Raw genomic sequence first — 26583 nt, forward strand, 5'->3', positions numbered from 1 at the left:
GACTTGGGTATGTAGGTGAACCCTCAAACAAGGATGAGGATGTTTTAAGCAAAGGAGATGTGAAGAAGCCAGAAAGAGATGGTGATGCTCCTAGTTCCGGCAAAGGCAAGGAGAAAAATGAAGGCAACAATAGAAGGAATCCTGCTCCAAGTAGAAAATCAGCTCCAAGAAGAAATGTAGCTGATGGCAAGAAGGCAAGAGACAATGGTCATCATCAAAGGATCTCAAGGCAGCAAAGCTTCAGAAGTACATCAAGGAAACCTCCATCTCCCAGGTACCAAAGTTCATTTTATGGTTATTGTTACTCTTGTTCAAACTTTGGTCATATGGCAAGAGACTGTAGATCATTTCATGGAGATAGATGTTGTGGTCCTCGACAATCTCCAAGAAATAATTTCACAAGAAGAAATCATGAATTCTTATTCATGAATAAAGTTGAATGCTTTAAGTGTCATAACATAGGGCATATGGCACGAGACTGTAACTTAAGATGGGCTCCTATGCAAGCTAGACCCACAGAAAAGAAGAAAGTTACACAAGTATGGAGAAGAAAAGAAATACAGTGTGAAAGCCCCTTAAGCAACGTAGCTGATCTAAGTTTGTTTTGAGAAAAATTGTTAAAAGAAGACAAGCATACATTAAAGGGGAGCTTGTAATTTTTGTTACTGGACTGTATTAACAGTCATTTGTTGATGGAGGATGTATTGCAGCACAGCAGTTGCAAATGAAATCTTTGTTAATCCCTCTGAAAGGTAATATGCAGCAGTGATGAAATCAGCAATGTTTTTGCTTTGTGTTCATGCAATATGCACAGAAATGCGTAAGGAAGAAAAGATGGCAGCGCTGAAATGTAAAGAGCAGCAGCGAGGTAAGAGAAAAATTCAAAGCATGGAGACCCTCACAGCAGTGGGAAGATAGAACATGAACAACAGTTTGAAATTTTTTTTGTGGTGCACATGCATTGAAATGCATAGCAATCGAATGTAGTTTTCCTTTTATGCAAAGTGAGAGAATACACTCACAGCAGATTGAGTGTAATGCACAACAGATGAAATGCTTTGTATTGGAAGTGAAAATGCAAAGCAATGAGAATAAATGAGAAGAAGGCAAAACGCAGCAGAGCATAAATGCCCAGTGGCTGAGAATGCAATAAAATTCTTCCACACAACAGTAAAAAAAATGTAATGTTTTTTTTGTATGCAATGCAACATGCAAAGAAATGCATAAAGAAAAACAGGGACAACAGATTTTTAATGCACACTGGATGTATAAGAATGTGTGTGGCAGCAGAAAGCCAAAGGAATTGCACACTAGTGCATTGTGTAAAAAAAATGAAGACTAAGATTGTGTGAAGCAAGGGTGCATAAGAAAAGGCAGCAGCCTGTGTTATTTTTGTAGAGAATGAAGTGCCAAGAGTATGGGCACACAGCAGTATGATGAAACAAAAAGGCAGCGACAGTGCAAATTGCAGAGGCAACGCAGCAGCAAATAAAAACCCAGGGATGACAGTCTATGGTTATGGGTATGGACAGCAGTGAATATGAAAAAAATGCAGCAGCAGGAAGTTATGGACAGCAGCATGATGGCAAGAAGGAGAAGCACACAGCGATGCAAATAAGTGAAGTGCAGCAACACAACAGCAAGTGTAGACACAGCAGTGTGGGGTAGACGCAGTAAAGAAGATGGCACAACAATGCAGCAGAGAATATGCATCAGCATAAGAGAACATTGTAATGAGTTTGCACACACAACAGTGCAACGATTGTTTGTTTTGGAACTGCATGTAAAGCAGTGTCTGTTTGTAATCCCTCTATTAAAGAGGAAGGTGCTTTTCAGCACAGTGTCGTGGTGAATCCCTCTATCAAGAGGATGATGCTTTTCAGCATAGTCACAGGTGAATCCCTCTGTCAAGAGGAAGGTGCTTTTCAGCACATTGTTATGGTGAATCCCTCTGTCATAAGGAAGGTGCTCTTAAGCACAGTTTCAGGTTAATCCCTCTATTAAGAGGAAGACAACATTGTTTGTTTATGAACTGCATCAGAAGCAGTTAGTGAATCCCTCCATGTGAGGAAGTGCTTGGGTAAGATTGAATGCCCAGCAGTTGAAATTAAAGGGGAGTGTTGGAATGGTAATTCCAACTGCAGGCGGACAGGGACAGCGATGGCAGCCGACTCAGTCAGCACGCTGCATCCAAAAACCACCGAACGAAACCATAAAACCGTCCAGATCATATCGGCATATCGGCAAGTCGGCATATCGGCGGGTTGGAGCATCGAAGGCAGGCAGTGGCAGTAATATGAAACATCGCCGAGGGTCGGGGTCTTTGACATGAGTAAAGTTGCGATGCGATGAAGCGCGGACCCGATGGCTTCCCAAAACCAAATTGTATAATGTTTGTCCTTTTTGTTGACCGCCGAGAATGAAAGAATTAATGGAGTTGGTGGTTGTACGTACTTTTTGGTGGCCCTTTTAAATGATTATGGGCACACATGTTTTATATTTTTTTATGTGTATGTAGTTTAGGTGGGCCTTTAATATTAGTATGGGCCACGTTTTTTTATGTATGTTTTGTATTAAGTTTTTATATATATGAGCCATGTGAAAATGTGCTTGTGGTTGTAGTGCTGACTATTGTAAAAGAAACGACGGAGCAGTAAACAAAATGTGCTCTGTATTGTTTTCGTTACACATGGGAGATATGTAAAGTGCAGCAACGAAAGAGTATAGAGCGAGCCAAATGAAAGGAGCTCGTGGGTTGAAATTTTTGTGTGGAGCATTGTAAAACGAAGGTGCAGTAAAAGCGAAAACAATGTGTGGTATGTATTGAACACACAGCAGCGTGTAAAAAGATAAGAACCAGGTGATGTAATTTTTGGAGTTGTAAGAAAACCATGTGTGGTTTTTGCACAAGCAGTGCATAAAGAAAATGGTGAAGTTTTTTTTTGTAAGTCTGTGTGAATTTTGTTTACAGCAGTAAACTTATGTAAACTTTTATTACAGCAGTAAGTTGTTTTCACTGCAGTGAATGTAAAAAGGGATTTACAGCAGTTAACCCAGTAATTTCTCAGAAATATTTTATGGTGAAATACTCTGTTTCTCTGTGAATTTTTTTTTTTAAGTTTTCCTGTGCTTAAAAGATCCTGTGGAGGTAAAACAGAGCATTGCCTCTGTGTGTTTGTTCATTTGGTTTTTGGTATTTTCTCCATGGAAAAATACCCAACAGTGGTATCAGAGCTAGTCCAGGCTCTTTGAAGACTCAAAGAAGCTGAAGGAAGGTGTGGTTGCAGCAGTCAAACTTCTCCAGCAGTGTGAAGCCACAGCCAAAAGGGGTAAGGTATTTGTCAAAGCTTTCCTTTGTGTTATTGTTATAGAAACAGTCAGTGATTAAAAAAACACAGTCAAGTATTTGAAGCCTAGTTAAAAATGGCAAGGTCAAAGAAGAAAGCCTCCAGGACTGTTAAAAATGTGTCTCCCTCTTCTACTAAACTAGAAGGCAATCCATTAGAATACATTCTATTTGAAACCCCAAAGTTTCATGGAAACTTTGATGTATGGGAAATAATGATGAGGGCTTTTCTAATGTCTGAGGGGATTGAAGTCTGGGAGTCAGTGATTGATGACAGTAAGATGGATGAAGAATCCATGGAGTATGATGCACAAGCAGTAAAACTAATCTTGGATGGACTCCCTGATTCTGTGAAGAAGAATCTAGGAAAATATTCATCAGCAAAGGATATATGGGACAGACTGCATGACCTTCATGCAAAGGGAGCACTGACCATGAAAATGAGTCAAGAAGAAAGTCATGAACCCATCATAGAAGCTGAGAATGAAAAGCTTGACCTCATCAAGCTTCAAGTAAAAGAAAGGGATGAAGAGCTAGCCAAGCTCAAGAAGGAACTTGATCAATGCAAGAGGAAACATCATGAAGAAGTCATGTCTATGACAAATCAACTGAATGAAGCAAACAAGCAGCCAGATGCCTTGACAAGTCAACTTGAACAAAGACACAAGAGAGTGAATAAGCTTGTGGAAGAGATTGGACAGTACAAGGTAGAGGTCTCCTCCCTTAAGTCCGAACTACAAGAAGCCAAGAAGCAGGCACAAGGAGCTGAAAAGAAAATGAAGAGCAGTCAAGCAAATGATGAAGAAATCTCCAAAATAAAGACAGAGATTATCTCCTTCAAAATAGTAGCAGCTGAAGCCACTCGTAGCAAGGAAGAAACTGAGGGACAACTAGCAAAGAAAAATAATGAATGTGAAAAGTTAGAAGAAGAGATTGTCCTCCTCAGGAAGAAGGTTGAAGGGATGAACAAAATGATGAAGAGCTCTCAAGCTTTGGAAGACATGCTCAGCTATCACAGATCTCCATTTGATAAATCAGGACTTGGGTATGTAGGTGAACCCTCAAACAAGGATGAGGATGTTTTAAGCAAAGGAGATGTGAAGAAGCCAGAAAGAGATGGTGATGCTCCTAGTTCCGGCAAAGGTAAGGAGAAAAATGAAGGCAACAATAGAAGGAATCCTGCTCCAAGTAGAAAATCAGCTCCAAGAAGAAATGTAGCTGATGGCAAGAAGGCAAGAGACAATGGTCATCATCTAAGGATCTCAAGGCAGCAAAGCTTCAGAAGTACATCAAGGAAACCTCCATCTCCCAGGTACCAAAGTTCATTTTATGGTTATTGTTACTCTTGTTCAAACTTTGGTCATATGGCAAGAGACTGTAGATCATTTCATGGAGATAGATGTTGTGGTCCTCGACAATCTCCAAGAAATAATTTCACAAGAAGAAATCATGAATTCTTATTCATGAATAAAGTTGAATGCTTTAAGTGTCATAACATAGGGCATATGGCACGAGACTGTAACTTAAGATGGGCTCCTATGCAAGCTAGACCCACAGAAAAGAAGAAAGTTACACAAGTATGGAGAAGAAAAGAAATACAGTGTGAAAGCCCCTTAAGCAACGCAGCTGATCTAAGTTTGTTTTGAGAAAACTTGTTAAAAGAAGACAAGCATACATTAAAGGGGAGCTTGTAATTTTTGTTACTGGACTGTATTAACAGTCATTTGTTGATGGAGGATGTATTGCAGCACAGGAGTTGCAAATGAAATCTTTGTTAATCCCTCTGAAAGGTAATATGCAGCAGTGATGAAATCAGCAATGTTTTTGCTTTGTGTTCATGCAATATGCACAGAAATGCATAAGGAAGAAAAGATGGCAGCGCTGAAATGTAAAGAGCAGCAGCGAGATAAGAGAAAAATTCAAAGCATGGAGACCCTCACAGCAGTGGGAAGATAGAACATGAACATCAGTTTGAATTTTTTTTTGTGGTGCACATGCATTGAAATGCATAGCAATGGAATGTAGTTTTCCTTTTATGCAAAGTGAGAGAATACACTCACAGCAGATTGAGTGTAATGCACAACAGATGAAATGCTTTGTATTGGAAGTGAAAATGCAAAGCAATGAGAAGAAATGAGAAGAAGGCAAAATGCAGCAGAGCATAAATGCCCAGTGGCTGAGAATGCAATAAAATTCTTCCACACAACAGTAAAAAAAATGTAATGTTTTTTTTGTATGCAATGCAACATGCAAAGAAATGCATAAAGAAAAACAGGAACAAAAGATTTTTAATGCACACTGGATGTATAAGAATGTGTGTGGCAGCAGAAAGCCAAAGGAATTGCACACTAGTGCATTGTGTAAAAAATATGAAGACTAATATTGTGTGAAGCAAGGGTGCATAAGAAAAGGCAGCAGCCTGTGTTATTTTTGTAGAGAATGAAGTGCCAAGAGTATGGGCACACAGCAGTATGATGAAACAAAAAGGCAGCGACAGTGCAAATTGCAGAGGCAACGCAGCAGCAAATAAAAACCCAGGGATGACAGTCTATGGTTATGGGTATGGACAGCAGTGAATATGAAAAAAATGCAGCAGCAGGAAGTTATGGATAGCAGCATGATGGCAAGAAGGAGAAGCACACATCGATGCAAATAAGTGAAGTGCAGCAACACAACAGCAAGTGTAGACACAGCAGTGTGGGGTAGACGCAGTAAAGAAGATGGCACAACAGTGCAGCAGAGAATATGCATCAGCATAAGAGAACATTGTAATGAGTTTGCACACACAACAATGCAACGATTGTTTGTTTTGGAACTGCATGTAAAGCAGTGTCTGTTTGTAATCCCTCTATTAAAGAGGAAGGTGCTTTTCAGCACAGTGTCGTGGTGAATCCCTCTATCAAGAGGATGATGCTTTTCAGCATAGTCACAGGTGAATCCCTCTGTCAAGAGGAAGGTGCTTTTCAGCACATTGTTATGGTGAATCCCTCTGTCATAAGGAAGGTGCTCTTAAGCACAGTTTCAGGTTAATCCCTCTATTAAGAGGAAGACAACATTGTTTGTTTATGAACTGCATCAGAAGCAGTTAGTGAATCCCTCCATGTGAGGAAGTGCTTGGGTAAGATTGAATGCCCAGCAGTTGAAATTAAAGGGGAGTGTTGAAATGGTAATTCCAACTGCAGGCGGACAGGGACAGCGATGGCAGCCGACTCAGTCAGCACGCTGCATCCAAAAACCACCGAACGAAACCATAAAACCGTCCAGATCATATCGGCATATCGGCAAGTCGGCATATCGGCGGGTTGGAGCATCGGAGGCAGGCAGTGGCAGCAATATGAAACATCGCCGATGAGCGATCGCCGATATCGCATCACCACATCGCTATCGGCAATGTCATAGGGTCGGGGTCTTTGACATGAGTAAAGTTGCGATGCGATGAAGCACGGACCCGATGGCTTCCCAAAACCAAATTGTATAATGTTTGTCCTTTTTGTTGACCGCCGAGAATGAAAGAATTAATGGAGTTGGTGGTTGTACGTACTTTTTGGTGGCCCTTTTAAATGATTATGGGCACACACGTTTTATATTTTTTTATGTGTACGTAGTTTAGGTGGGCCTTTAATATTAGTATGGGCCACGTTTTTTTATGTATGTTTTGTATTAAGTTTTTATATATATGAGCCATGTGAAAATGTTCTTGTGGTTGTAGTGGTGACTATTGTAAAAGAAACGACGGAGCAGTAAACAAAATGTGCTCTGTATTGTTTTTGTTACACATGGGAGATATGTAAAGTGCAGCAGCGAAAGAGTATAGAGCGAGCCAAATGAAAGGAGCTCGTGGGTTGAAATTTTTGTGTGGAGCATTGTAAAACGAAGGTGCATTAAAAGCGAAAACAATGTGTGGTATGTATTGAACACACAACAGTGTGTAAAAAGATAAGAACCAGGTGATGTAATTTTTGGAGTTGTAAGAAAACCATGTGTGGTTTTTGCACAAGCAGTGCATAAAGAAAATGGTGAAGTTTTTTTTTGTAAGTCTGTGTGAATTTTGTTTACAGCAGTAAACTTATGTAAACTTTTATTACAGCAGTAAGTTGTTTTCACTGCAGTGAATGTAAAAAGGGATTTACAGCAGTTAACCCAGTAATTTCTCAGAAATATTTTATGGTGAAATACTCTGTTTCTCTGTGAATTTTTTTTTTTAAGTTTTCCTGTGCTTAAAAGATATTGTGGAGGTAAAACAGAGCATTACCTCTGTGTGTTTGTTCATTTGGTTTTTGGTATTTTCTCCATGGAAAAATACCCAATAGTGGTATCAGAGCTAGTCCAGGCTCTTTGAAGACTCAAAGAAGCTGAAGGAAGGTGTGGTTGCAGCAGTCAAACTTCTCCAGCAGTGTGAAGCCACAGCCAAAAGGGGTAAGGTATTTGTCAAAGCTTTCCTTTGTGTTATTGTTATAGAAACAGTCAGTGATTAAAAAAACACAGTCAAGTATTTGAAGCCTAGTTAAAAATGGCAAGGTCAAAGAAGAAAGCCTCCAGGACTGTTAAAAATGTGTCTCCCTCTTCTACTAAACTAGAAGGCAATCCATTAGAATACATTCTATTTGAAACTCCAAAGTTTCATGGAAACTTTGATGTATGGGAAATAATGATGAGGGCTTTTCTAATGTCTGAGGGGATTGAAGTCTGGGAGTCAGTGATTGATGACAGTAAGATGGATGAAGAATCCATGGAGTATGATGCACAAGCAGTAAAACTAATCTTGGATGGACTCCCTGATTCTGTGAAGAAGAATCTAGGAAAATATTCATCAGCAAAGGATATATGGGACAGACTGCATGACCTTCATGCAAAGGGAGCACTGACCATGAAAATGAGTCAAGAAGAAAGTCATGAACCCATCATAGAAGCTGAGAATGAAAAGCTTGACCTCATCAAGCTTCAAGTAAAAGAAAGGGATGAAGAGCTAGCCAAGCTCAAGAAGGAACTTGATCAATGCAAGAGGAAACATCATGAAGAAGTCATGTCTATGACAAATCAGCTGAATGAAGCAAACAAGCAACCAGATGCCTTGACAAGTCAACTTGAACAAAGACACAAGAGAGTGAATAAGCTTGTGGAAGAGATTGGACAGTACAAGGTAGAGGTCTCCTCCCTTAAGTCCGAACTACAAGAAGCCAAGAAGCAGGCACAAGGAGCTGAAAAGAAAATGAAGAGCAGTCAAGCAAATGATGAAGAAATCTCCAAAATAAAGACAGAGATTATCTCCTTCAAAATAGTAGCAGCTGAAGCCACTCGTAGCAAGGAAGATACTGAGGGACAACTAGCAAAGAAAAATAATGAATGTGAAAAGTTAGAAGAAGAGATTGTCCTCCTCAGGAAGAAGGTTGAAGGGATGAACAAAATGATGAAGAGCTCTCAAGCTTTGGAAGACATGCTCAGCTATCACAGATCTCCATTTGATAAATCAGGACTTGGGTATGTAGGTGAACCCTCAAACAAGGATGAGGATGTTTTAAGCAAAGGAGATGTGAAGAAGCCAGAAAGAGATGGTGATGCTCCTAGTTCCGGCAAAGGCAAGGAGAAAAATGAAGGCAACAATAGAACGAATCCTGCTCCAAGTAGAAAATCAGCTCCAAGAAGAAATGTAGCTGATGGCAAGAAGGCAAGAGACAATGGTCATCATCAAAGGATCTCAAGGCAGCAAAGCTTCAGAAGTACATCAAGGAAACCTCCATCTCCCAGGTACCAAAGTTCATTTTATGGTTATTGTTACTCTTGTTCAAACTTTGGTCATATGGCAAGAGACTGTAGATCATTTCATGGAGATAGATGTTGTGGTCCTCGACAATCTCCAAGAAATAATTTCACAAGAAGAAATCATGAATTCTTATTCATGAATAAAGTTGAATGCTTTAAGTGTCATAACATAGGGCATATGGCACGAGACTGTAACTTAAGATGGGCTCCTATGCAAGCTAGACCCACAGAAAAGAAGAAAGTTACACAAGTATGGAGAAGAAAAGAAATACAGTGTGAAAGCCCCTTAAGCAACGCAGCTGATCTAAGTTTGTTTTGAGAAAACTTGTTAAAAGAAGACAAGCATACATTAAAGGGGAGCTTGTAATTTTTGTTACTGGACTGTATTAACAGTCATTTGTTGATGGAGGATGTATTGCAGCACAGCAGTTGCAAATGAAATCTTTGTTAATCCCTCTGAAAGGTAATATGCAGCAGTGATGAAATCAGCAATGTTTTTGCTTTGTGTTCATGCAATATGCACAGAAATGCATAAGGAAGAAAAGATGGCAGCGCTGAAATGTAAAGAGCAGCAGCGAGATAAGAGAAAAATTCAAAGCATGGAGACCCTCACAGCAGTGGGAAGATAGAACATGAACAGCAGTTTGAATTTTTTTTTGTGGTGCACATGCATTGAAATGCATAGCAATGGAATGTAGTTTTCCTTTTATGCAAAGTGAGAGAATACACTCACACCAGATTGAGTGTAATGCACAACAGATGAAATGCTTTGTATTGGAAGTGAAAATGCAAAGCAATGAGAAGAAATGAGAAGAAGACAAAACACAACAGAGCATAAATGCCCAGTGGCTGAGAATGCAATAAAATTCTTCCACACAACAGTGAAAAAAATGTAATGTTTTTTTTGTATGCAATGCAACATGCAAAGAAATGCATAAAGAAAAACAGGGACAACAGATTTTTAATGCACACTGGATGTATAAGAATGTGTGTGGCAGCAGAAAGCCAAAGGAATTGCACACTAGTGCATTGTGTAAAAAATATGAAGACTAAGATTGTGTGAAGCAAGGGTGCATAAGAAAAGGCAGCAGCCTGTGTTATTTTTGTAGAGAATGAAGTGCCAAGAGTATGGGCACATAGCAGTATGATGAAACAAAAAGGCAGCGACAGTGCAAATTGCAGAGGCAACGCAGCAGCAAATAAAAACCCAGGGATGACAGTCTATGGTTATGGGTATGGACAGCAGTGAATATGAAAAAAATGCAGCAGCAAGAAGTTATGGACAGCAGCATGATGGCAAGAAGGAGAAGCACACAGCGATGCAAATAAGTGAAGTGCAGCAACACAACAGCAAGTGTAGACACAGCAGTGTGGGGTAGACGCAGTAAAGAAGATGGCACAACAGTGCAGCAGAGAATATGCATCAGCATAAGAGAACATTGTAATGAGTTTGCACACACAACAGTGCAACGATTGTTTGTTTTGGAACTGCATGTAAAGCAGTGTCTGTTTGTAATCCCTCTATTAAAGAGGAAGGTGCTTTTCAGCACAGTGTCGTGGTGAATCCCTCTATCAAGAGGATGATGCTTTTCAGCATAGTCACAGGTGAATCCCTCTGTCAAGAGGAAGGTGCTTTTCAGCACATTGTTATGGTGAATCCCTCTGTCATAAGGAAGGTGCTCTTAAGCACAGTTTCAGGTTAATCCCTCTATTAAGAGGAAGAAAACATTGTTTGTTTATGAACTGCATCAGAAGCAGTTAGTGAATCCCTCCATGTGAGGAAGTGCTTGGGTAAGATTGAATGCCCAACAGTTGAAATTAAAGGGGAGTGTTGGAATGGTAATTCCAACTGCAGGCGGACAGGGACAGCGATGGCAGCCGACTCAGTCAGCACGCTGCATCCAAAAACCACCGAACGAAACCATAAAACCGTCCAGATCATATCGGCATATCGGCAAGTCGGCATATCGGCGGGTTGGAGCATCGGAGGCAGGCAGTGGCAGCAATATGAAACATCGCCGATGAGCGATCGCCGATATCGCATCAGCACATCGCTATCGGCAATGTCATAGGGTCGGGGTCTTTGACATGAGTAAAGTTGCGATGCGATGAAGCGCGGACCCGATGGCTTCCCAAAACCAAATTGTATAATGTTTGCCCTTTTTGTTGACCGCCGAGAATGAAAGAATTAATGGAGTTGGTGGTTGTACGTACTTTTTGGTGGCCCTTTTAAATGATTATGGGCACACACGTTTTATATTTTTTTATGTGTACGTAGTTTAGGTGGGCCTTTAATATTAGTATGGGCCACGTTTTTTTATGTATGTTTTGTATTAAGTTTTTATATATATGAGCCATGTGAAAATGTGCTTGTGGTTGTAGTGTTGACTATTGTAAAAGAAACGACGGAGCAGTAAACAAAATGTGCTCTGTATTGTTTTCGTTACACATGGGAGATATGTAAAGTGCAGCAGCGAAAGAGTATAGAGCGAGCCAAATGAAAGGAGCTTGTGGGTTGAAATTTTTGTGTGGAGCATTGTAAAACGAAGGTGCAGTAAAAGCGAAAACAATGTGTGGTATGTATTGAACACACAGCAGTGTGTAAAAAGATAAGAACCAGGTGATGTAATTTTTGGAGTTGTAAGAAAACCATGTGTGGTTTTTGCACAAGCAGTGCATAAAGAAAATGGTGAAGTTTTTTTTTGTAAGTCTGTGTGAATTTTGTTTACAGCAATAAACTTATGTAAACTTTTATTACAGCAGTAAGTTGTTTTCACTGCAGTGAATGTAAAAAGGGATTTACAGCAGTTAACCCAGTAATTTCTCAGAAATATTTTATGGTGAAATACTCTGTTTCTCTGTGAATTTTTTTTTTTAAGTTTTCCTGTGCTTAAAAGATCTTGTGGAGGTAAAATAGAGCATTACCTCTGTGTTTTTGTTCATTTGGTTTTTGGTATTTTCTCCATGGAAAAATACCCAATAGTGGTATCAGAGCTAGTCCAGGCTCTTTGAAGACTCAAAGAAGCTGAAGGAAGGTGTGGTTGCAGCAGTCAAACTTCTCCAGCAGTGTGAAGCCACAGCCAAAAGGGGTAAGGTATTTGTCAAAGCTTTCCTTTGTGTTATTGTTATAGAAACAGTCAGTGATTAAAAAAACACAGTCAAGTATTTGAAGCCTAGTTAAAAATGGCAAGGTCAAAGAAGAAAGCCTCCAGGACTGTTAAAAATGTGTCTCCCTCTTCTACTAAACTAGAAGGCAATCCATTAGAATACATTCTATTTGAAACTCCAAAGTTTCATGGAAACTTTGATGTATGGGAAATAATGATGAGGGCTTTTCTAATGTCTGAGGGGATTGAAGTCTGGGAGTCAGTGATTGATGACAGTAAGATGGATGAAGAATCCATGGAGTATGATGCACAAGCAGTAAAACTAATCTTGGATGGACTCCCTGATTCTGTGAAGAAGAATCTAGGAAAATATTCATCAGCAAAGGATATATGGGACAGACTGCATGACCTTCATGCAAAGGGAGCACTGACCATGAAAATGAGTCAAGAAGAAAGTCATGAACCCATCATAGAAGCTGAGAATGAAAAGCTTGACCTCATCAAGCTTCAAGTAAAAGAAAGGGATGAAGAACTAGCCAAGCTCAAGAAGGAACTTGATCAATGCAAGAGGAAACATCATGAAGAAGTCATGTCTATGAAAAATCAACTGAATGAAGTAAACAAGCAGCCAGATGCCTTGACAAGTCAACTTGAACAAAGACACAAGAGAGTGAATAAGCTTGTGGAAGAGATTGGACAGTACAAGGCAGAGGTCTCCTCCCTTAAGTCCGAACTACAAGAAGCCAAGAAGCAGGCACAAGGAGCTGAAAAGAGAATGAAGAGCAGTCAAGCAAATGATGAAGAAATCTCCAAAATAAAGACAGAGATTATCTCCTTCAAAATAGTAGCAGCTGAAGCCACTCGTAGCAAGGAAGAAACTGAGGGACAACTAGCAAAGAAAAATAATGAATGTGAAAAGTTAGAAGAAGAGATTGTCCTCCTCAGGAAGAAGGTTGAAGGGATGAACAAAATGATGAAGAGCTCTCAAGCTTTGGAAGACATGCTCAGCTATCACAGATCTCCATTTGATAAATCAGGACTTGGGTATGTAGGTGAACCCTCAAACAAGGATGAGGATGTTTTAAGCAAATGAGATGTGAAGAAGCCAGAAAGAGATGGTGATGCTCCTAGTTCCGGCAAAGGCAAGGAGAAAAATGAAGGCAACAATAGAAGGAATCCTGCTCCAAGTAGAAAATCAGCTCCAAGAAGAAATGTAGCTGATGGCAAGAAGGCAAGAGACAATGGTCATCATCAAAGGATCTCAAGGCAACAAAGCTTCAGAAGTACATCAAGGAAACCTCCATCTCCCAGGTACCAAAGTTCATTTTATGGTTATTGTTACTCTTGTTCAAACTTTGGTCATATGGCAAGAGACTGTAGATCATTTCATGGAGATAGATGTTGTGGTCCTCGACAATCTCCAAGAAATAATTTCACAAGAAGAAATCATGAATTCTTATTCATGAATAAAGTTGAATGCTTTAAGTGTCATAACATAGGGCATATGGCACGAGACTGTAACTTAAGATGGGCTCCTATGCAAGCTAGACCCACAGAAAAGAAGAAAGTTACACAAGTATGGAGAAGAAAAGAAATACAGTGTGAAAGCCCCTTAAGGAACGCAGCTGATCTAAGTTTGTTTTGAGAAAACTTGTTAAAAGAAGACAAGCATACATTAAAGGGGAGCTTGTAATTTTTGTTACTGGACTGTATTAACAGTCATTTGTTGATGGAGGATGTATTGCAGCACAACAGTTGCAAATGAAATCTTTGTTAATCCCTCTGAAAGGTAATATGCAGCAGTGATGAAATCAGCAATGTTTTTGCTTTGTGTTCATGCAATATGCACAGAAATGCATAAGGAAGAAAAGATGGCAGCGCTGAAATGTAAAGAGCAGCAGCGAGATAAGAGAAAAATGCAAAGCATGGAGACCCTCACAGTAGTGGGAAGATAGAACATGAACAGCAGTTTGAAATTTTTTTTGTGGTGCACATGCATTGAAATGCATAGCAATGGAATGTAGTTTTCCTTTTATGCAAAGTGAGAGAATACACTCACAGCAGATTGAGTGTAATGCACAACAGATGAAATGCTTTGTATTGGAAGTGAAAATGCAAAGCAATGAGAAGAAATGAGAAGAAGGCAAAACGCAGCAGAGCATAAATGCCCAGTGGCTGAGAATGGAATAAAATTCTTCCACACAACAGTAAAAAAAATGTAATGTTTTTTTTGTATGCAATGCAACATGCAAAGAAATGCATAAAGAAAAACAGGGACAACAGATTTTTAATGCACACCGGATGTATAAGAATGTGTGTGGCAGCAGAAAGCCAAAGGAATTGCACACTAGTGCATTGTGTAAAAAAAATGAAGACTACGATTGTGTGAAGCAAGGGTGCATAAGAAAAGGCAGCAGCCTATGTTATTTTTGTAGAGAATGAAGTGCCAAGAGTATGGGCACACAGCAGTATGATGAAACAAAAAGGCAGCGACAGTGCAAATTGCAGAGGCAACGCAGCAGCAAATAAAAACCCAGGGATGACAGTCTATGGTTATGGGTATGGACAGCAGTGAATATGAAAAAAATGCAGCAGCAGGAAGTTATGGACAGCAGCATGATGGCAAGAAGGAGAAGCACACAGCGATGCAAATAAGTGAAGTGCAGTAACACAACAGCAAGTGTAGACACAGCAGTGTGGGGTAGACGCAGTAAAGAAGATGGCACAACAGTGCAGCAGAGAATATGCATCAGCATAAGAGAACATTGTAATGAGTTTGCACACACAACAGTGCAACGATTGTTTGTTTTGGAACTGCATGTAAAGCAGTGTCTGTTTGTAATCCCTCTATTAAAGAGGAAGGTGCTTTTCAGCACAGTGTCGTGGTGAATCCCTCTATCAAGAGGATGATGCTTTTCAGCATAGTCACAGGTGAATCCCTTTGTCAAGAGGAAGGTGCTTTTCAGCACATTGTTATGGTGAATCCCTCTGTCATAAGGAAGGTGCTCTTAAGCACAGTTTCAGGTTAATCCCTCTATTAAGAGGAAGACAACATTGTTTGTTTATGAACTGCATCAGAAGCAGTTAGTGAATCCCTCCATGTGAGGAAGTGCTTGGGTAAGATTGAATGCCCAACAGTTGAAATTAAAGGGGAGTGTTGGAATGGTAATTCCAACTGCAGGCGGATAGGGACAGCGATGGTAGCCGACTCAGTCAGGACGCTGCATCCAAAAACCACCGAACGAAACCATAAAACTGTCCAGATCATATCGGCATATCGGCAAGTCGGCATATCGGCGGGTTGGAGCATCGGAGGCAGGCAGTGGCAGCAATATGAAACATCGCCGATGAGCGATCGCCGATATCGCATCAGCACATCGCTATCGGCAATGTCATAGGGTCGGGGTCTTTGACATGAGTAAAGTTGTGATGCGATGAAGCGCGGACCCGATGGCTTCCCAAAACCAAATTGTATAATGTTTGTCCTTTTTGTTGACCGCCGAGAATGAAAGAATTAATGGAGTTGGTGGTTGTACGTACTTTTTGGTGGCCCTTTTAAATGATTATGGGCACACACGTTTTATATTTTTTTATGTGTACGTAGTTTAGGTGGGCCTTTAATATTAGTATGGGCCACGTTTTTTTATGTATGTTTTGTATTAAGTTTTTATATATATGAGCCATGTGAAAATGTGCTTGTGGTTGTAGTGTTGACTATTGTAAAAGAAACGATGGAGCAGTAAACAAAATGTGCTCTGTATTGTTTTCGTTACACATGGGAGATATGTAAAGTGCAGCAGCGAAAGAGTATAGAGCGAGCCAAATGAAAGGAGCTCGTGGGTTGAAATTTTTGTGTGGAGCATTGTAAAACGAAGGTGCAGTAAAAGCGAAAACAATGTGTGGTATGTATTGAACACACAACAGTGTGTAAAAAGATAAGAACCAGGTGATGTAATTTTTGGAGTTGTAAGAAAACCATGTGTGGTTTTTGCACAAGCAGTGCATAAAGAAAATGGTGAAGTTTTTTTTTGTAAGTCTGTGTGAATTTTGTTTACAGCAGTAAACTTATGTAAACTTTTATTACAGCAGTAAGTTGTTTTCACTGCAGTGAATGTAAAAAGGGATTTACAGCAGTTAACCCAGTAATTTCTCAGAAATATTTTATGGTGAAATACTCTGTTTCTCTGTGAATTTTTTCTTTTAAGTTTTCCTGTGCTTAAAAGATCTTGTGGAGGTAAAACAGAGCATTACCTCTGTGTGTTTGTTCATTTGGTTTTTGGTATTTTCTCCATGGAAAAATACCCAACAATGTTATATCATTGTTATCTTAATATTTTGTTATTATTTGAGAATATTGGTTGACCTCTTAATCACTTCTAGCATGTACTTCATGGCATGCATATTATGGTACTATATTTTTAGTGGAAAAACACATCATTAAGAATGGAATAAAAATATGTGAGCAATTTATTAATGTTGTATAAGTTTGATTAAATTAATAAGCATGGTGCATAATTTTTTTCGTTTCATAAAAAAATTTGTTAATGATTTTGTTTTTAATAAAAAAAACACTATTAAGATAAGATTAGTGGGAGTTCGATAGTTCTTCGGTTGGTTCCACCAACTAACCAACAAAGATTTAGCTTTAGCTATTTTCTATGAATTTCCCATTTGTCATCCAATGATGACACTTTGCTTTTTTTCCCAAACTCAAAGCTAAGAATTTTTTCGAAATTTTTAAAACCCATATTCAAAAAAGTGAAGAGACTCTTTTTCAATATATAAAAAACAAAATCTCATAGTTAATGTAACAAAAAGAATTATGATATTCTACCTATTTCATTTTTTATTATTTTTATTCTCTTTTAACTAATTTTATGCATCTTTATTCATTCTTCTTCTTTTTAGAAATATTCGTAATAATATTCAAGTGTAAAATATTTAAAAATGCTCCTTATACCATAATTTACATTTTCAAGAGAATGGTGTCACCGAAGACTATTGTCTAAACCTATTATTTTCTGTACTTTTTTAATCATTTTAAAGATAAGTGAAGTTTCAATGTTATATATATGAAGTTTATTTGAAGAATGACTTTTATGAGTTTAATAACAAAACTTAATTCTAAGGTTTAGAAAATTGAACTCATAACTTTTATTGAAAATAATAAAAGTGATCTGAAAACAAAAAAAATCCACCAAACTAACCTTTACACTTCAAAATTTATTTATTTAATATATAAATTCAAAATTTGTATTCAAGTTCGTGTGAAAAGAGCCCTCGAATGGAAGCAACGCTATCAATGTGATTCTGCTCGATCGACGTTGACAGGAGACCAAATATACGTCACTTGAATAGTAATGCATACTATCGAATCGTTTCAAACAGAACTGAAAAGCGCGTTAAAATTAACCTATAGGGATTCCATGCATTCAGGACGCACTAATTCATGTCGCCCTGTGGCAACTTATTACTCTTAGGCGAACATAGATTTAGGCGCAGGTGCCACGTAGAGCTTTTGTTCATGCAGCTACATTGCATTGTTGTTTAATATCAACTTTATCGATAGCGTAGACGGAGATGTTGACAAAATCTTGGCAGCTAGCAGGAGGGTGTGTCTTGTCATGGATTCTCTTGAGCATATAATCTTTGTACATGAATGCTGCGTAAGCAGCAGGGCAGTTGATGTCAGTGGTAAACTGAGGAAGAGGCCTCACTATCATACCCGGGTTTGGAATGCTGCCCTATGCAAACGAGCATCGTCTTCTTTCCTTACTATTCAATACACGATGCGCAGCACTTCTGAATCTGTTGTTGCTCCATACCTGCTATATGTAGAGCACACCACACCCATTAGAGGCTCAGGATTTAATTCCTTAGATTTAATGGTATGAATATATGTCGATTCGTAGGTAACGAAATAGTTTAATTTACCATTGCTATGCTATATGTTATAAAATATTATGCACAGCAAGTTCAAATTCAAATCACGGTGGATCAAACGAACACAAAAATAAATAAATAAATAATGATATGGTGATTCCTTGAGTTACCTGAAGAATATCGCCAATATTGATGACAAGGGCGCCCTTAGTAGGCTTGATATGCACCCATTTACCATCCTTGAGAACTTGGTACCCTCCACTCTCGTCTTGTCCCACCAGCGTGATGCAGCTGCTGTCCTGATGCTCCCATGCTCCTATCTCTTCCTGCTGCCTCGTGGCTCTCGGATAGCAGAGCACTTTTAAGGGCTCAATCCTGTCCCCATTGAGTTCCTTGAGAAAATTAGTAGGCAATCCGAGGGTTTGGGAGATGAGGCTCTCCATAAATTCCACCATCTTAGATAGGAATATCATCAGCTTCTCTATTACCATCCTGCATAAGCAAGTCATGATATCAAATTAATGACTTCCCTATCAATTGGCCTATACGAATACGAAGAACAATGTTTGAAATAATAATCGATAGCTATGCTGGTTTTGCTACCCTAACTGAGGCAATTCCTCCGGAAAAGCGTTGCACGCTGATCGGCCAGCGCCGTAGTATAGATTCTCGTATGAATCCCATCTACCCGGTGGATACAAATTGTAATCCATCACGGGAATCTCCGAGTTATCACCTCCGGGGGCCCGTGCTCTGGCCTTCATCTTCTCTTGTGCAGGATACTCGAAGAATATACGTGAACTAGCCAACACTTCTTCTATAAGATCTAAGGGAATTCCATGGTTTATGACTTGGAAAAATCCCCATTCTTCACATGCCTTACCGATCTGTCCAACAACAGCTAATTCCGCCGCTCGAGCTGCAGAAGGGTCATGGGGATCCAACAAAGGACCAACATCGATGATGGGAACTGCGAGCTCCTCGTCAACAACCGTAAAATCCATGCTGCGTAATTCCAATAATCAGACAGAAAAACACAAGGGCATAGTCGACAAAGAGGCCTCTAATACTTTAACAGAAAAACACAAATGCGTACTCGATAAAGGCGCCTCAGGTCGATTGCAGGAGATAGCACGGCTCTTTTTATAGAAGAAAATGGAAATGGGTTATTTAACGAGGGTACAATTTTTTCTAATGCCTGGAATTTAGTAAGAAATTTTTTGAAGATGCTGGAATTGGTGAGAAATTTCTTGAAAAATAGAATAATGGGAATGTTCGAATATTTTTTATGGCCTAAATAGATTTATCACCGTTAAAAACCTACATCACCTAAATCTTGGAACTTAATAATTATAACTAAAATTTCCAAAAAAAAAAAATCATAGAAATAAAACATATAGGACTTCTGATACTCTCTTCACGTATCAAATTTCAAACGGATGGACGCTGGGAGTATTCTTTTGGTCTGGTGATATAAAATAAACAATAGGTATGACCTCGGCGTTCAAGTTATTCATATCCATTGAATCCGAACAGGCCGATTTTGTTGACTAATCCATATTTATCAAATGCGAATGGGACCATATCATATCCTCGAATGGGACATTGAATTGAAAGTGAAAATAAATAGTTCAATGTTTTACAGACTACCGACATGTCAGGAGGCCGCTTTTACCATTGAGGATACAGATTAAATTATATCCCTTAGAAGCTTCAATAGCAGTAGAACTCGAAAATTCGTGGCTCTCAATTATTTGGCACAATAAAGTGAAACATAGGGATTGTGAAATGTGTTTCGAAGTTGTGTCTGTGACAGTGAGCTTAAATAGATACTGATTGGGGATAAACTTTATATTATTGGTGATAAATTTTCATCGATCTATGACAGAGTATATATATATGATTTACACATTCAAAATATGAAAGTTAGAAATAATTAAGATGGAAGTTTTTATATATATTTAAAAGATGAAAGGTGAAAATAAATTTATATAAATAATAAAAAAATATGATAAATGGAACTTTCTACTTTTTATTAAATGATATGATTTTGTTTATTTATATATAGAGTTGGTAGTGTTGTATTTTAATTTTATAATAATATGAACATTTGAATATAGGAATTTTATTATTGAGTGCATAGTTTCAACTAATATATTGCAAAAATCCTTGATAGTTGGGTATAGATTTTTTGTTATTATAGGTTATAACTTTAAATTTTATAATGAGTATAAATTCAAATCATAAGAAATAAGAAATATATAAATTTTTATTACCATGGATTTTTTATCACTCAAATAGTGCCTTAACAAAGCACAATCACCAGCGATCCAAACCCTGGTAAACACAAATAAATAAACTTTTAAATAAAATAAAATATTTTTATTTTATTTCAATGAGTATACTTATATTTAAATTTTTAAACAAAGAAATATATAATTAAATTTTGTATTTATAGTTTATTCTATTATAAATCTATTAAAAATGTGTGAATGGATATTAGTTACATCTAACATAGCCATATATATTAAATAATTGTTAAAATTTGATAGGCAGTAATACATGATAAACATCAAGACTCTTACTCTTTAAATCTCACATTGCACACATTAAAAAGAAAAAAGAGAAAAACATAAAAATAATTAAATTATAAATTTATAAAAATTATTATTAATTAAAAATAATTGATATATGATTTAAACATCTATATATCTTAAAAACATCTAATAATATTCTGAACTATAGGGATTCACATCACCTTATTATGGATATTTTTAACATGTAAATAGTTCTTCTTAGGATACTGTGGTCAATATTATGGCATTTCAATACCATATGCCCAATATAACATTTGTTGATAATTTTTATTTAATTAGATAATTTGATATAAAATAATTAAAAAATCATAATAACCTGTAGATAAATTTTAATTTTTGATTAATAAATATTAATATAAATATTCTAATATATATCATGATAGTTAAATCTCTAAACTCTACTTAATAATTACTCATAATTAAATTAAATTATAAAAAATCTTATTTTAAAATACAAAAACTTATATAATCATAACAAATATCATACTAGTTACAACTGAAATTTAACTATCGAACAAACAAAATTAAAATTTAATTATTCATTTGAACGAGCTTAATATTCTTTGCATATAGAATTTAATTATCTATTAAACAAACGGTTATATTTGATATTTAGGTAAACACGTAAAGAGATATCTCAAAGATATAATAATAAAATAGACATATCTCAAGGATATAATAATACATTTTATTTTAAGAACTTTTTTGGTTGTAGGTTAAAACCCATTTTTTAACTCTGAATTTCTTAATGTCCGTATACCTGAAATCCAGCGATAGAGTTAAAAAACATATTGAAATAGAATATAGGTGAGAGAATCTATTTTACTTCCTTGACTAATTTTACTATAAATAATATTGTATCAAACATTTAATTACTTACTAATATTAGTAATATGGTAACGTTTTATTGTTTGTGAATCTTTCCTTATGGCTCCTTTTATCTTCTCATTCTTATTATTTGTCTTTACATGCGACTCATCTTCCTCTTCTTCTTTGGTTTTGAATTTTTTCGTTAACTTCATCTTTGTCTTATGTGTACCTGAGAAATTTTCAAATCTTCAAAAATACTCTCACAAAATTGTTTATAATCAACTTCAAAAGATTAATATTAAACGTTTCTCAACTGGTTTTCGGGCTTTACCCAGTCATATCAGCATTCTGTCTATAAAATTTCCACCACTATATTCTCAATCTTGAATTTAGTACCAAATTCCATAGCTCCTTATTATTCAGAAGATATTTTGTGTGAAGGTGATTGCTTCTAATTACTACGGATAGATGGTGAAAATAATTTTATTTCCTTATTTTCCTTGAAACGCAGTAATATTTTGTTATTTTGGAGTTGTAAATTATTTTTAACAATGAGAATATTTTAATTAGGTGGTTATTTTGGAGTTGTAAATTATTTTTAACTTGAGAATATTTTAATTAGGTTGATATGTACGTTTATTTTGAAATAAAGATAGTAGAGATTTAGTATTTATGGAATATTGTAGAATATTCTTTGTAATATACAAAATCAAAGGTTGAGATTTATATATTTTGATTAGGTTGATATGTATGTTTATTTTCAAATAAGGATAGTAGGGATTTAATTTTATGGAATATTCTAGAATATTCTTTATAATATATAAAATCGAAGGTTGAGATTTATAGTCAAAGTGGTTACATATATTTTTCTCTTTTAATTAAATTGATTAATTAAAAAATGTTATATGAACAAATGTCATATGAAGTGAGTTATATTTTTTTGGGAATATGGTATTGATCAACCATGATATTGTAACATAGCCTATTTACAAATTAAGAATCTCCATTGTAAAATAAGGGTAAATATCTATATTTAATGATCATGTTCCATGTTTTTAAATTTATATATTTTTATCTTATATATTAATTATCTTTATCATGAATAATATTAATAATTTAAAATAAAGTTATATTCTACTTAATTTTTTTATTTTTTTTAATACTTTGTATTATAAAGTAAGTGTTTGCATGTTTATTATGGATTAATGTCTATCAACATTTACTAACTGTATAATTTGTATGGATGCGCTAATCTTTATTTATAAATAGATTTAAAAATATTGAATTATAATTTATTGGTGTTGGATAATGTTAATTTAGGATTCAAGGATTGTTTTCTCCCTAAACTCAGTTGAAGTAGCATGAGTATAGATCCATCTCAACCATCGATCTAGCAAGCGCCTAGAGGGATCAAATCTATCTTAAGATACAAAACTCTTTTAAAGTGTTAAACTTGGATTATAAATTTGCACCTCTAAATATTTGATCCCTCACGACACTTTTTAGATCTAGATCTGTGGTTAAGACACGCACATCATGTGTAATTATTCATTACTGAAATTACAATTTTGAATGTATAGATACACTCAACCTCTTGAAAATTTACTTTGCCACCTTGATTAGATAGATTGCATAGCTCAAATTTGCAATTCCATCAAATCTTTGCTAACTATAAACAAAATTTAACCCAAAAAATATACTTTAAAAAAGCCCTGAATAATTCTTCTATAATTTTTTTTTTCAAATGTTCTATATAATATAGACACATTTTTTTTCAACCATATATAATATATACATATTTGGTATCGAAATTTTCACTTAACATGAGCTTTGAATACTTTATGTTATTTTATTTATTAATTAATGTGTTCATGTTAAAATATATTTCTTTCATTTTATTAATATATTTTTAGTTACATGTAAATATTACTTAACCTATATATTGAAATATTTTGTTTATTACTCATATTATATTTTTTTATTAAAAATATTTGAAATGTCATATATTACATTCATATTAAATTACACATCTTTTTACTATTTAGAAGTTATTGATTTTTCTTTTGTTTCTTTCAATTACTCTTTTCATTGAACATTGAAATATTTTATTATGATCAACACACAAAGACATATATATAATATACATGTTCTCTCTACATGTGAAGTTGATATTCAAACAAATTAGCTAAATTAGCTAGCATTAATATTGAAATTGTTTATTTAAGTCTTATACTACAATAATTTTATAAAAGATAAGAATTATATAGCTTTCTCACACTCAAAAGTGTATATATATATATATTTCTTTTTAATGTTGATATAAAATTATGTTGCTTGATTTTTTATGGTTGAGAATAAAGTATTTTTACGATATATTTTTCTCTTTCATGCTTAGTCGTAACATCAACAATACTATATTATTTATGGCTAAAAATGAGAATGAAATATTTTTATGGCATCTGGAGTATGTATATTAATTAGAATATATATGTTAATGTTTTCTATTATATTTAATGAAAACTAGTCAAATATGTGTATTGGTTTTGTTTTTTTAATAATCAATAACATTATTTTGTTAATTATTTTTTTAACAATATTAAATTAAAAATAAACATAAATAAAATAACACATTTCCATTATAATTATAAAAGGCATCTCTTAACATAAAATATAATATAATGGTCTCTTTCCATTAAAACAAATATCAATTTCAAACAAATATCAATTTCAATGTTCAAATACATTGCACATAAAAAGTTGCATCGTCAAAATAAAACTAACTTGCATTTTCTATTAAAAAAATTTCACTCTTCCTTCTTTTTGTATATGCACACAAGGATAACAATCCACTTGGTTGCGCTCAGACAAACCATAACTGCGAAGTGTGTTACATGTAGAAACATTAATAATATATAAGCATAGTTTTGATACAATAACTATCAAGTGTGTTCCATGTAGAAACCTTAATAAATGATAAGCATGGTTTTCATCTAAAACAATAGATTGATCTTGAGTATTGAAATTATTTTTAAATATAAAATTTGTAATTAATATATATATATATTTAAATTGAGTTGTATTTTAATATTAATATTATTAATATTAATTCTAAGATTATATTAATATCACTTTATTTTAATATATGTTTTAATTATTTATATATATAATCACAAACAATATTAACTTGTGTATATATAGATATATTATAGTATATTAGTAATATAAATTAATATGAATAAGCTATTAATATAATAAAATAAAATTAAAATTTTTAATATTAATATATAAGATTATATATGTTATATAATTTTATATATTAATATTAAAATAGTAAATTAAATTAAATTAACACTTTATTAATATTTTTTACTAATAAAATAAAACAAAATAATATATAGAGATTAAGTTTCATAATTAGGTATGGGATTACATAATTTTTGAGATTTTTGAGTTAGTTATTTTTTTGATATTATGAACTTTACTGGATATGGTTATCAAATTATGTTAATTAAGTGATGGGTGATGCAGGAGCATCTAGCTCACCATGACCAGGTGAAGTCTCAGCTAGGTCAAAGAACAGTGAATTTACTTTTATGATTTTTTTTTATGATGGTCAACAGGAAATTAGGTAAAATTGTTAGTTTTATTTACTTTCATTTAGTTAAAGATAGTTAAATAGTTAGGATTTGGTGTTGTCTGTTGTTAGAAAACTAGGATTATCCTTTTTGTTTTAAAAGGAAAAGAAAAAAACAAATGTACTGGGAGACAAAATCTTGTCGTAATATAGGACAACTGACTAATAACCAAATAACTGTAAAAACCCAACTGAAAGAACAATCATACAGTTTCATTAACTAGAACTGAGTAGCTATAAATGTAACAGGACAAGACTATAGAGGGGTTCAGTTGAAGACCACTCACAGTCTAATAAAAATAATATCAACAGAGAAATCTAGACCGTTGTCCATCTGTATGTTTATTCCTATTTGTTAAAAAAATTTGACTGAGAATAATCTGAATATGTATAGCTATTAGTTACAGGTTCCGTAAAGTAAACCTTTTCGGTTGTGTTACCCGAGGGGAACAAACAGTTCGTTTAACTGTGCTAAGGAGCAGCACAAAACAAAGAGTTTGCAGGCATCGTAACAGAAAACACAGACACCAATCATAATCATTATTGGCTGAGAAAACAAGTTTGAGTAATCACTTCATCGACAACACATCTACAATGTTCAACAAAATAATTCCAAACAGTTTAATTAAATAAGTCGACGATATACAATAGTATTTCTAGTGACGGGACAGCGAATACAAGCCACGACAATTACAGGTAAATTTACATGTGCAACATTACATGTTTCAATATCGTTTTCATTTCCAGAGCCACAAAAAGAGTCACGGAAGAATAAAATACCGAGGGTTACATCCTTACAAGACCCTGAATTACAAACCCTGGAAGAGGGTTTCGATTTCGATAAACTAATACAACAGAGCAAGCACCGACCGAGAATGGTGAAACCCTAGGTGAGGGTTTGAAGGCGTGACAGACACAAACTAAGGAATGAGAACCTGAGTTGACAGAGCCATACAAGGAACCAACAAAAATATCGTAGAGTGGCAGAGCCTACCGGATAGGACCGAGAAGAGCCTTGGTTGAACCCTCCTACTGAAGCCCTCAATACCTATAGAGCCAGCATTCACCAAAGTCAGCCAAACATCAATTAAAAGGAAGGAAAATACAGAGCAAGAGCAAGGGACCGTGACCATACCTGAGAGCTCGTAGTAGCATCGTGGAGAAACATTCCCATAATAGCAACCATTGACTGTAGTGAACAAGGAACAAGCCAGATTAACAACTGAGGAAGGAAGCGTTGATGATTGAAGCAGGGACAGGACATTTACCTGAAGATTGCGCAGAAGCCGAAGGAAACCATAACGCCAACCTGAGAATAAGCCACCATTGGAAATGCCAACTAAAATGAGAATGCCACTACCAAAGTTTACATGCACAGCCTGAAGACATTGTGATAGAGAGGAGCCGAAGTTCGACAGAGAACTTACCAAGCCACCGTTGGGTGAA

General features: G+C 35.7%; 1 protein-coding gene across 1 annotated transcript; it reads right to left on the minus strand.

The window, feature by feature from the left end:
- Positions 1-17735: 17735 nt before the first annotated feature.
- Positions 17736-19103, minus strand: LOC149237481 (1-aminocyclopropane-1-carboxylate oxidase homolog 1-like). The gene is made up of 3 exons (XM_089369291.1): positions 18700-19103; positions 18267-18588; positions 17736-17957 (listed from the first exon to the last, which is right to left on the minus strand). The coding sequence occupies exons 1-3, from the start codon at positions 19098-19100 to the stop codon at positions 17736-17738; spliced, it is 945 nt and encodes a 314-aa protein (XP_089225417.1). The 5' UTR covers positions 19101-19103.
- Positions 19104-26583: the final 7480 nt, after the last annotated feature.

Source organism: Pinus tabuliformis, chromosome 8, assembly GCF_031772625.1.
Source record: "Pinus tabuliformis cultivar Carrire ecotype Pingquan chromosome 8, CPIR1, whole genome shotgun sequence".
Classification (NCBI taxonomy): Eukaryota; Viridiplantae; Streptophyta; class Pinopsida; order Pinales; family Pinaceae; genus Pinus; species Pinus tabuliformis.